Source organism: Sphaerodactylus townsendi, linkage group LG04 (assembly GCF_021028975.2).
Source record: "Sphaerodactylus townsendi isolate TG3544 linkage group LG04, MPM_Stown_v2.3, whole genome shotgun sequence".
NCBI lineage: Eukaryota > Metazoa > Chordata > Lepidosauria > Squamata > Sphaerodactylidae > Sphaerodactylus > Sphaerodactylus townsendi.
The window spans coordinates 101,178,834-101,192,110 of NC_059428.1; the positions used below are offsets into that span (position 1 = coordinate 101,178,834).

The window sequence follows — 13,277 nt, forward strand, 5'->3', positions numbered from 1 at the left end:
GCACCAGAGTTCTGGTGGGTAATTGCCCAGGGGGTGCAATTTTCACTGATTCCTTCCTCTTCCTGCAGATTTTCCAATGGGCCCTTCATGTTCTTCCTGGAGATTACCTGCCTCCAGGAACAGCATTTCAAGAAGCAGCAGGAGGGTGGGAAGTCCCATTCTGCTGATGGGAATCCTTTCAGTTTGCAAAGGTGTATTGTGGGATTCCACACAGGCACTTTCCCCTGTACCATCGCTACTTCTGCTTCTCCAGATAGGCAGACTTCCAACACCAGAGAAAGAGATCAGTGTCCCTTTCCCTTGACAAGGGAAAATTTGAACCACACCTTGGCCCACCGAGAAACAGAGAAGAGAATCAGGCTCTAGGCTTGTTGTGGGTATGTTGTCCAGAATGGCTTGCCACACAGTTAGACAACACGGGCTTCTATTGCTAGGAAGATTCATTGTTTCGAGACCCAGTTGTGGTGTTGTGATTAAAAACGGTGGATTCTCATCTGGAGAACCGGATTTGTTTCCTCCACGCCTTCACATGGAGCTTGCTGGATGACATTGTCACAGTTCTCTCGGGACTCTTTCAGACCCACCTACCTCACTAGGTGTCTATTGTAGGGAGGGGAAAGGAAGGCTATTTTAAGCCACTTTGAGACTCCTTCAAGTTAAAGAAAAAATGATGTATGAAAACCGACTCCTCTTATGATCCCAGACAGTATTACATATCCCTTTCAATTGGGTCACTTCAGGACTGTGATGAGGGCAACAAGAAATCTGTCATAATTGTACCAGAGTACGTATATGGCCATAGTACTACCAAATTAACATTCCTCAGATTGTTTGCGGAAGGCATTCCAGAATATCTGCATATGCTTTCTTGAGTCTATTATAAAATCGAAATTATTTGACCAAGACTTTATACTTCAAACACATGGTGAATAGAGCCAAAATATGCCTAGAGGAGTTGTTACTGAATGCAAGTGTTCTTATAATTACTACTGTTTGTTTCCTGGCTGTAAAACAGTTTTTTAAAAACCAGTCCTGGTATTGTAAAGAAATAGAAAATCAACAGGATTTATTCTTCAATTATATTTCCTATAGAGCAAAAGTTAAAAAAAACAGTAATACAGCATTGTTATTGGCAGACATAGTCCCTGTGTGTATAGTACTCCGTATTCTTTTTCTGTTTCTTCTTTCCTTTTTTATTTTAGTGTATTTTGTGAGGCTGCTCTTCTTCCATCACATTGTATATTACTTGTATTACAAAAGGATTTTTTTCAGAGTTTGGCACAAAAACTGCAGTTCTCCTTGTTCTTAATTCCCTTCAAAACTGCAGTCTCGAACCCATAAAGCAGTGGTTAAGGATAATCTTCATTATAAGTTATTGCTAATAATTTCAAGATGCACTTTCAGAGGATTCCTTGTAATTAATACTTCTGATTACCTCTGTGGTTTTTTAAATGTTTTTTAAATGTGCAGCATGCCTTGGTTATGACTTTTTTAAATGTTTTCATTTCTACGTTTCATTTCAATACCCTCCCACAAGGAAAAAGTTATCTATGACTGTCTGCCTTATTGAAACCAATGTAAACAATTAGTTGACAAATCATTAAACTCCCATTGCTTTCAGTGAAACTTGTGGAAGTCAGTGCTAACATTAGCTGGATTTGGGCCATTCATTGTTTCCCTGTTTCCCTGTTCCCTGTTAATATTCCTTGCCATTCTTTACTGTCTTGAGTTAAGTATTGTCTTGCCCATACTAGAGAAACATGCATTTCTAGTTAAATAGGCTTTTTTGATCTGTTGAAATGCAGCTCTGTGTGTTTCCAGTCACAACTGATGTCACTTCTTTCCTTCAGCTACCTGGCGTTATACGCATATAAGCCCCAGAAGACCGATGAGCTGGAGCTTCGCAAGGGTGAAATGTACCGTGTCACTGAGAAATGTCAGGACGGCTGGTTCAAAGGGACATCTTTGCGAAACGGCATGTCTGGAGTCTTTCCAGGCAATTATGTAACTCCGGTTTCCAGGTGAGAGGCAGTGGGACGTTTATGAAAATGAATGGAAAGAGCCATTAAGTCGCAAGGCAACCTTATAGGATTTTCAAGGCAAGAGACAAAGAGAGGTGGCTTGCCATTGCTTGCTTCTGTGCAGCAACACTGGACTTCATTAGTAGTTGTCCACCCAAGTACCAGTTGTGACAAGATCAGATAGCATTTTAATATTATTATAATACAGGAGGGGTGTGTGTCCTAAAAGCCCAATAACAACAGCATTCAACAATTCAAAAAAAACCCCAACCTTTTCCTGATGTATGTAGTCCTGACCTATGTAGTCAGTCATTTATTTGTAGTATTCATCTTTCCCTTCCTAAGCCACAGGCTTTGACAGGAGGAAGTGACAAAAAAACAACTTTGCTCCCAGGCCCTTCACCATTTTACCCAGAGCCATGTTGTCCCCTTTAATGCATTCTGAGCTGTACTGAGCAGTATCATTTGTCCCCACATGGATCAGCAAAAAAGATTAATCTCTGGGCTTGATGAGTCTTTCTGCCTTTCTGTCACATCCTGGATGCATGTACCTGGTAGATGGCATACCTCTTAAGATGGCACGTCTGGTCAGTACACTTTAGCATTTACCCCTCTCAATAAGGAATTCCCAATTACCAGCACACTTCTCCTCCTGTATTGGGGAGTGGAAGCTCAAGTCTCCTCATTCACAAGGGCCTGAGAAATTTCCTTCAAACCCTAGGAAGGTAGGGAGAGCAGCCCTTGTTCCAGTGTCCAGCATCAGTATATGTGGGGAAATCCAGGAACCAATTGCCTAGCAACAGAGGCTCAGAATGTCTTCTGATTTTCCTGCTCCTGTGTATTACGTCTTCCTCTTGTGCTAGATGCTTCTCCCTCCCTGCCTTTCCCTCCTCCTCCCCTGTGGCTCTCTCAAGAATGCTTCGTGCATCCTGTTAATTAACGTGACCCCTTCCCGTATAAAACAGAGTGTGGACAAGCGTGCCTCAAGTCCTTCTATTTTCTCCTCCAGTAGGGTTACCAACGTACATTTGCTACAATTGTAATTGCTGCTACCTTCTGGTAGGAATGTAAACATGCCACAGACTCTGCATTTCACTGCCTCACCTGCTCTCTCACCAGCCATGCTGCTGTAAATCCACTGCAGACATGGTTCAGTTTTCCTTCCACTTCCATGAAACGCCCCTGCTAGACTGCCTCATAAGACTCCCTGCTGGCCGAAGCAAAGGATGTAAGAACTTCTCAGCTTCTTGCAGGGCCTCCAGGCTAAGATTCTCAGGGAAAGAGTTATTCAGCTTGCACTAATGGCTCACAGCTCTGGCAGGGGGGAGCCTTACATAGTTCAAGGCTCAACCAGTAGAGAGCAGAGCCAGCAATCAGCCCCAGGCAATACAGACCCTCCCCAGTCAGCTACAACCTTGGCAAAAGAAACAAGCAGAAACAGCAATTACTCAGACACCATTCTCCAGCAGGCTATACACATCTTCATACCCTCAAACACTGTCCACCCCCCCCCCCCCCCCCCCGCAACACAGTAACCTCAGCTAAGTCTCCCCAGCAGTTAAGGAAAGGCTAAACCAAACAAACAAACACCACTCTAGCAGCTCTCTGTCCTGCTCCTTCTCGAAGCCCAGCTGACTGTATGCCTATATTTATTTGCATTTAACCTTGTGTTTCCTGTTTTTCTTTCAAGAGTTCCTACAGGGGCTGGTCAGCCTAGGAATCTCGTGGGAGGGTCTCCCACCGCAAAAGGCTCTCTGGGAGCTGTTCATCCAGGAGGTCCAGCTCTTACGAATTCTACTACCATTGTCAGACCTCCTGTCCCAATAACAACCCCTCCCACTGCACCGCAACTGCCAACAGCCTCTCCACAGATGAATAGCTGCTCGAGGTATTCGTCCCAACCAACGGTCATCCAGGCTCGTGGTTCTGCACAAATGGGTATGTATATCCCTTGGTATGTTTATTCCTTTGGTCCTGATCCTGTATCTCAGAGGCACAAGGAGTCCTTTTGTCTCTGTAGGCTTCCCAAGGGAATCTTCTGCTTACAACTCAGCACATAATAATAATAGGTTTTATTTAGGGTAGTATTTATTGATTGCTGGAAACTGCATCTTGTTCATCGGGTTGTCCTGTTGCCACAGCCGAAATCAATTACAGTGTTCACAAATATTTACACAAATTCATTTTGGCTCACAAAACATTCTGCATACAAAGGAGGTTAAACCTCCTTAGTCTGTTTGGCAAACAAAGCATGACTTAACATTTTAAAACGTTTTATTAGCATTTGAAAGATGAAAGGAATTTATTACGCAGGCCAAACACAGGTGATAAATCCAGAGATCTGAAATGTGCTACCTTATTTTTAAAAAATGTAAACATGCATACAGTAGTCTGGCTTTTTTCTTGGTGGCATTTGTGATTCAAAGGCGAATTCCTTGCATATTGATTAATGATGCATTTATAGCACCTGGGTTCAATGCCTAGTAAATAAAAGTAAGATAATTGTGTTTTCCTGTAGTAATTCAGCATCCTCAGAAATATTTTCTGATGGCCACTGGATTACTTCTCTATTGTGTAAAGTTGTCCTTACCAAAAAAATTTCTGTACCATCAAGTCACAGCTGAGTTATGGAAACCCTGTCAAGGTTTCAGGGCAAGAGCCTTTCGGCGGTGGTTTGCCATTGCCTGCCTCCACATCACAACTCTGATGTTCCTTGGAGGTTGCCCATTCAGATACTAATCAGGGCTGACCCTGCTTAGCTTCTGAGATCTGACAAGATCAGACTAGCCTGGGACTGTCCAGGTCCTGAGCAACTACATACAAACACACACAACCCCCCACCCCCACCCCCCACACACAACTCAGCCTCTGGTAGAGATGTCACATTGCAAATGAAAGGACTACTTCAATCAAAGGATGAGCACTTTATTCAGCCCAGAAGTTTTCATTGAAATTCGTACATTACTTTTTTCCACCTTTAAGGAGGCTCAAAGTGGCTTATAATCACCTTCCCTTCCCCTCCCCACAACAGACACTTTGTGAGTTAGGTTGGGATGAGAGAACTGTAACAAGCCCAAGATCACCCAACAGGTTTCATATAGGGAATCAATCTGGTTTAACCAGATTAGAGTCCACTGCTCATGTGGAGGACTGGGGAATCAAACCTGGTTCTTCAGATTAGAGTTTACCACTCATAGCCACTACACCACTCTGGCTCTCCTTTTAATTAAAAAAGTCCATCAAGCTTTGACAAAAATGTTTTCAGTAATAAAGTTCTGCATTTTCAAGCTAAACATCAGAAGAAAGAGATTTCTAGTCTTCTTGGAAAATTGGGGATGAGGTGCGTTGGGAGATTTTTAAAATTACTCCTTGATATTTTGTAAGAGGTATGGTATGACAAATGAGAGTTTGATGACAGAGGAACTTGATGGCCCATGCCCATTGCAGAACCAACAATGAGACCACAGCATCTGAATCAGTGGAGGGCTTCAAATAATTTAACAACTGGTTTCGGTTGAGCAGGGCGGGCGAAGCAGCAACAGCCAGTGGGCCTGCAGCAGCCGACGGCAATCCACAGACCCCCCTCCCAGCTGCTGCGCCCCCCAGCTCAAGTGGGTGGGGGGCCAGGGGGCTCACTGGTGGGATTACCAGACAAACTAGACAAAAAATTAGCTACTAGTTCTACCGAACCGATGCAAACTGGCTGAATCCCACCTCTGATCTGAATATAAGGATATATGGGCTATATGGCCTGCTAACTTAGGGTTATGAAGATCTGGCTATAGGTAATCTTGTTGTAATGTGTTGAGAGATATTTGAGAAAAGGAATGAGAAATCAGAAGGAAATGTTGGCATGCTGTTTCTTCGCTGTGCCAGCAAACAGAGCCAAGTCTGCAATTTGAAACCCAGCAATTAATTAGCATTATCTTTGGACGCTTGCAGGCAGATTTGCACCATGAAGAACTGAACACATGTCTATACATTTAGGAGAAGCTCTAATCTCAGCATTTAGTGAACTCATAAAAGTGAGATGTTATAAGACTGGTGTAATTTAAGATCTTGAACTCTCTTGGCTGCTACCCTTCAAAAGTCCCAAGCTGTAAACTGTGGGTCTATATTTTGTTTTGTTTGTCTTGGATCCCTGGAGTTAAATTATGAGTAAAAAGTTACTCAGAATTTAAATCATGAATAAAAAGAGGCAGTATTCATTCAGTGACCAAAAGGATCTCCCAATGAACCAAAGTGAACTAGAAGAATCCTATGGGTGCTATTCTTACCCCAAATAGATTTGAGGCTTTACAGAATGAGCTGAAACTGTCTAAATCTATATTTGAACTGAAGTCACACTTTTCCTGATTGAGTAAATTTTGCTGCTGCAAATTTGGAGACCCTCTCCTACGATTTTCTTCAGAATGTAGCTACAAACTTACTAGATTGCCAAAACATTGCAGAAGATGTACAGTAAATTGGACTAGGTTTTTAATAAACTCTGTTTATGTAATATTTCTCAAGTTGGACACTGGAGTATTACAACAAGTACAAACTGTCCAACTGGGACAGAAAAACCACTTGTTCATGAGGATTATTTGAAATCTGTGGGTTTAGGCACAGTTAAATATATGATGTAATGCGTTGTTTCAGTTCTTTGATGATCTGTTACTGCGTCGTCATTTAAAATATATTTTTTCTATTAGTAGTTCTGTGATTAGAAACTTTTAAAAATGTATGTAAGACTTAATAAACTACCTCATGAGGAGATTGTACCTAAAAAGTTATGGGTCTCTGAGGCATCATAGGATAAGGGAAGAATTTGGAAATCGGCCCCTTCCAGAATTCTTTAACCTCAACAAGTTAATTTCGCTTACTGGGGTTTTTTTTGGAGGGGGGAGTTATTTCTTTTTCTTGTTTTTGGTGAGGGTTTTTTGGGGAATTTTATTTTTCTGCATACCTAGGACCCCACCCCCGCAATTTTATTTATTTATTTATTTATTTATTACATTTTTATACCGCCCTCCCCCGAAGGGCTCAGGGCGGTGAACATGAATATACAAATAGAGCACAAATAAAATAAATAAATCTCAAATCGTTAAATAAATCATAGTAAATGGCTCTATAGTCTTTAAATCATTAAAACCCCATTAAAAGCAGTGTGTTAATATCAAATATAATAAATAATACAAGAGGCGACCTACTAACCAATCCCCTAAAAGAGGGGAGGGACGGCAGGATCCACAGATGTTAATGGTGGGGGGGCATCAGCGGCCAGCCTCCCCAAAAGCCTGGCGGAACAGCTCAGTCTTGCAGGCCCTGCGGAACTCATTGAGATCCCGCAGGGCCCGCACAGCTGGAGGGAGAGTGTTCCACCAGGCGGGGGCCAGAGCTGTAAAGGCTCTGGCCCGGGTAGAGGCTAGCCGCATCATGGAGGGGCCAGGGATCACCAGCAAATTGGCCTCTGCAGAGCGCAGAGGCCGGTTCGGGACATATGGGGCAAGACGGTCCCGCAGGTACGGAGGTCCCAGACCGCGCAAGGCCTTAAAGGTTGAAGAAACTACTACCATGGCTATGGGTGGTATGCTTTGGCTGCATTCACTACCATAACAGGGTCAGCTAATTCACAATTAGAAGAAGTGATGCTATATATGATATATTACACAGTAAGGGGCAGGTCAGGTGTTTTGTAAAAGGTAATTCCTCTTTGTGGTCTCTGTGGATTTCACAAATGGGCTCTGCACCTGCACAGAACTTTATTTCAGAAGATTTTACAGCTAGATTTTTAAGCACAAGACCCTCCCTTCTTGCAAGCCCTCACGCTGTTGTGAGAGCCCAAGTTGCAGCTTCCTGCTCAGTTCTCTTTCAACCACAGCAGCAGCAGCAGCATTGATTGGAAACATTCTCTGTCAGGAATGCTCTGTGCACTAATGTTCAAAGTTTTTTCTCCTGTAACTTCAATCTTTCTGTTCAGTACTTTCTTCCTTTCCTTCTTTCATCAGTCCTCAACTTTTTCATCATTTTTTGGGGGGGAAATGGGGAGAAATCCCCCCTCCCACATTCAGCACAAAATAAGCCTCAGCCTTGACGTATTCGTTCTATATATCGGTGGATGATTTTAATATGTTTTGTAAATGATGGGTGTACTTTTTTTTACTGTTAATTTTGCTTTTTTTAATATAATGTTTATGGGCTTGTTGTAAATCAAATCTTTGGACTGCAAATAAAAATCAAATCAAAGCCTAAGCCTATGATAAATGTGCTGAAAGGTTCATCAGTCTTCCCAACCCACAGTAGCCCAGCCTCACCAAATAATTACCTTAAGGGGAAGGTAGGAGACAGAAAGAAGCAGCCCAGGAGTGTCCAACTTATTATGAAGGCCGAATATGATATAAATGTGACTTGTTTGGGCTGGGTCCTGGGAGGATGCTGTCTCAACTGGCCGCAAAACGGCACTGGTATGGGTGCCTGGACTGGTGGCTGCCTTGAGAGGGTTTATCAGCCTCACAAGCCAGCTGAAGCAAACCCCCTCCCTCCCACTTCCAATCTGACTTGGTAAGCTGGGTTCACTAGGCCAGATCAGAAGCGAAGGGAGGGGTCTCAGCTGCCTCTCAGGGGGCCTCATGGGGCCGGATCTGGCCCCTGGGCTGCATGTTTGACATTCCTGAACTAGCCAATGATTCCTTGGCACAAATGAAACATTAATTGAGCAGACATTCCGCATACGCAAAATAATGCATTTTCAAACCACTTTCACAACTGTTTGCAAGTGGATTTTGCTATTCTGCACAGCTTCAAAGAGCACTGAAAGCAGTTTGAAAGTGCATTATTCTGCATGTGCAGAATGAGCCCTTAGTCACCAAAAAACAGCACTCTACTGTCTCCTTCTTACACTATCACTCACCACACCCATTCAGGCCTTGACATGTCTACCAAGCCACATACTGGAGACTGAACAGGAGAGTCAAGTTGATGAGGAGTCAAGATGTCCTTTAGCTCTGCCTCTCAGTTGTTTGTACTCTCATGATTTCTTCTTCATTTCTGGAGGATGTAGTTGAATTCATTCTGTTCAGAGTTTAGGATGAGTGGTATTGACTTCTTTGGAGAACTACCACCTGCTTGCAACAGCCTCTCGTCCTTATTTCAGGAATCAGGTGTTTTCTTCTTGGGGTTGCTGACTTCCTGTTTATCTGTTGCAATAACAGCTTTCGGTCCTGGCCTTGTAGCGGAGATTGGTTTTCTGCTCTCTTGGTAGAAAGGTTCCCAGTACTTGCCCCAAAAGGTTGTGTAGCGGCATGGGCAAGAGGGAAACCATACACAAAGATTCATTCTGGTTTTCTCTGGTATGCTGAATGAGAATTTCTTACTAATTCTTCCTTGGTACCTCTCTGGCCTTTGGCGTTTTTATTCTCTTTCTCTCACACTCCCATATTCAAGGTTGCTCAGCTAAGCAGCTCTGGCCATCTATCCATGTATGGTGTCCTTTGCTTTGAGCGTATATTCCCTTTGGATTTGGTTTTTCATTACACACATGTTTCCCCCTTTTCAGCACTCGCCTTGCTGTCAGATCAGAGAATATCCTCAGTTTCTGAAAGTACTTTATATGAGATGTTTTCTCCCCCTTCTTATGGAAAGTGAAGGAATGCATTTACCATTCTCAAGTTTTGTCGCTCCTCTACCCTTCCTCACCCAGTAGCTCTTTCACTGGTTGGGCCACCATTTCAGAAGTGCTTCTTTTTATTATTATTTTAACAGTGAGGATCTATCACTGGGGAGTTGAACCCAATGAAATTGACAAGGCTGGTCTAGAGAAGTAATGCTAGAAGAAAGCAAGCAACAACAACAACAATAAAAAGTAGCAGGCAACCTCCCCAAATAGAGGTCAAATGGAAACGACAAGGAGGCAGGTGGACAAGCAAATTAGCGGATCAGATCAGATAGGGACACTTCACAGGGGGAAAACATGTGTAATAAAAAAACATGGGGAAACCCCCACTGCAAAGTTAAGAGAATTAACCATGGAGTAAGTAGTGCATGCATAAATGGCCTCTGACATGGAATCCTATTTACTTTGACAATAAACGGAAATACTTCTGCTCCATCACCTCAGTCCTTGAGCACTTATCCCTCCTGTGTTCTCAAGCACGGAAGCCCTCCACTCTGAGAGTGAATCTGGCTGCCACTTCTACTTCAAGATCACACATGGAAGAAGGCCAGTCTTTTTTCTGCCAAAACATTTTAAAGGCCTCATTAGGTTTTAATCCCCATATCTTGTTCCCTACTCGTAAGACCCTACTCGTAAGACCATATCTTGTTCCCTATTCGTAAGACCTGCAAATTATGATTGGTCAATGAATGGAGAACTCCTTTGGTTACCTGTATCCTTTTGCTACGATCTATGAAGGTTTCCTTCTCTGTGACCTCCTCTGTTACAAGATCCAGTGAGATGTACCTGGGCACTCTGATCCTGCACACTTGTACATGCACAGGGATAATGTAATGCTATGAATTGGCACTATCTTTCTGCCAAAGGTTCAGTCAGTGGATGTCTGTAGGCTACTGGCATTTTATTTTGACACGATAGCTCCTCTCAGAAAGCACCCTATCTTTTTGTTCTGCTATTCTGGCCCTAAGGAAAAACTGAAAGGTCTCTTCACAGTGCTTTGGCACTGGGATGTCAACCACCATCAAACTGGCTCATAAGTCACTCCCAGGAACTATAAAATCATATCCCATGAGAGTTACAGCAACATCCACATCCTCCAGCACAAGTGTCTCTTTCTGCCAGAACTCTGGAGCTTTTGGTAGGATTACAACCTACTTTGCTGACACCACTCCAAGTGGCAGCAAGAGAAAAATGAAAAAACACAAACACATGCAAACATCAGCAGTACATGCTGTATGATATTGCTTCCAGAAACTTGATGGCAGTGGGCTCTAGGAATTGTTGGAAACTCTGTAGCAACCATACAGTTTCCAGCAATACCTGTCATAATTTCTGTATTTTCCCTGGAAGTGACATCTTAGCACATTATGCCTCCACCCCTCAAGCTTCCACCAGTTTTCCAAGTGTGGCCTCGTGGTCTCAGATTTTTGCCTTTGTGAGACAAAGGATTCCAGAGCTCATAAGAATGACTCTTTTGACAGGGCCACATTTAACACTCTCTCCACTTGACTGCATCTGGACAGGTAGGTCAGCTTGCTAATCTGTGCAATGCCCAGAGACCATGAAGAAGTAAAACAGCTTGCTTACCTGTAGGAAATGCTCTTCAGGTGGCTATCTGTGCTGTCACTCAACCCACCCTTCTTCCCTACCACAGGTTCTTGTAACTTGCTGTGGCATTATTTTTAGAAGAATTGAATGGGAAAGATTTTGCCAATAAAAGCCTAATTCTAGGATGTCCTACATCAATAACTTCTGGTGGAATGGCATTTCACTCTGGTTGAGCCTCTGAGTGCTCCCAGACTATACATTGCTGATATTTTTGCCGGCTGCAGAGCATGTTTTTTTTTAGCTCTCATCTCCCCAGACACCAGGGATCTTAAACCTGACCTGTGGACTGGAAAGGTCTAGATTTTAGCCCCACTAGTAACTGAAAAAAATCCAGAATCAGCAATGTGAGTGAGCCGTTGAGCTCTTGGAAACTGCCTTCCCCTTTCTTTTGTTTTTCTTCTTGTTAGTCTGTCTCTCGTCTACTTTTTTATCATTTCCTTTTTATCTCTTTTATTTTTAATAATAAGTAGAATGTCCTAAATCAAGGCTTGTGTTTCTGCACGGATGACTACAAAGTGGTAAGAAAACTACTTTTAATGCTGAAATGAATTTCACCCTGATCCTAAAATTTCAGAGTTGTATGCTGAATGTCTTGGCTGCAGATTTCAAAATGAGTTAGTATTTTCAAACTCTCTTTTTTAATATACTGTTGTGCTATGTTGGCAAAATGTCTTCCACTATTATAGTATGTGTAAAGGATTCAATGGTGTTGATGAGCGGGACAGCCGCCTGGCCTTGACTGCATTCCATAACCCGGGCGATGGGCCAGCATCTGCAGCGGAGACCTTATCTCTGCGAGAGAGATGAGAACTCCGTTCCCATGGGAATCCGGGAGGGGGGATGGGATGGACAGAGTTATAACCTGTGCTTCTGGCGGGAGACTTTATTCCTGCCACGTCGTGTATGTGAGCTTTCTAGGATGTCTGAATAAACGGTCTTTTACACCAAAAAAGCCTTTTATTTCTGTTTCTATGGAATTCCTTACATTGTGGCAGGAATCCTAGTTCATCTATCTTCCTAGTGCAGTGGACCTCTGGTGTCTCGGCATGGAGAGGTTGAATATTCCAGAATCTGTGGAAGGTGCGGTAGCCCCCAAAGAGGGCTCCGGGCTTTCCCTTATGGATTTGGAGGAACCGGCGGGAGAACGGGTCTCGCTGGTAACTCTTTCCCGTCCTCGTATCAACACGAGTCTTCCCTTACTTCGTTGGGACAAGGGACGAGAAGACGATCATGTGGATTTGCATGAGTCGTTTGGGGCGCTGTCTATGGATCGAGCGCCTGTGGATCGGATATCTGCCCGTTTCCGTGTGGATTACAAACCTCAGATGCAACCTGTCACGGAAGAGACGGGTCTGACCACCTTTCATGCGGCAACACAGGAGTCCATTGAACGATTCCTGGAGTCGTATTTTGGTGATGCTCCCAAGAATCCACCGTGGCATAGCACTGGGGCCCGATCGAAGACCACCGTTGAAACCGGGACTATATCGGGGATTGGGAGGGGTATCCATGCCAACCAGCTTCCGATCGGACCCCAGATCCCGGATCAGCAGCTGCACCTGAGGTGCCCCGATGGAGCCACCGGTGGGCACGAGGTCCTACATTCTGATGAAGAGGAATCCGAAGAAAGCCTGCCATCCCATCCGGATCTATTCCCCCTCCCATCAAAGAGAGCTGGGATGAGGAAGTGGGCCGGCTGCGAGATGCCCAAGAAGCATGGGCCCGTGAACGCCAGCTATGGGAAGAGGAACGAGAGCAGCTGCAGCAAGAGCGTGAAAACCTGCAAAGAGACCGGGAACAGCAGGCAGCAAAGAAACTAACTTCGAACTGGACCGTGCCAAAGACGCCGCTGCAACGGCAATATGTGCAGAACCTATCAGTCCATGATAAAGTCCTGGAACACTCCAAACTGGACTTACAGCGTCAACGCCGGCGTTCAGGCCTTCGCGCACGCCAAAGTGAACTAACTGCAGCTGTTCAACGAGACGAACTGG

At 43.9% G+C, this 13,277-nt stretch overlaps 1 protein-coding gene across 2 annotated transcripts in view; it reads left to right on the forward strand.

The window, feature by feature from the left end:
- Positions 1 to 13,277, forward strand: part of SH3RF3 (SH3 domain containing ring finger 3) — a 303,586-nt gene that overhangs the window by 252,474 nt on the left and 37,835 nt on the right. For both annotated transcript variants that reach the window (XM_048494720.1, XM_048494721.1), the window contains 2 exons: positions 1,851 to 2,021; positions 3,712 to 3,959. In XM_048494720.1, coding sequence (XP_048350677.1) covers positions 1,851 to 2,021; positions 3,712 to 3,959 — 419 coding nt within the window. The remainder of the gene's footprint in view (positions 1 to 1,850; positions 2,022 to 3,711; positions 3,960 to 13,277) is intronic.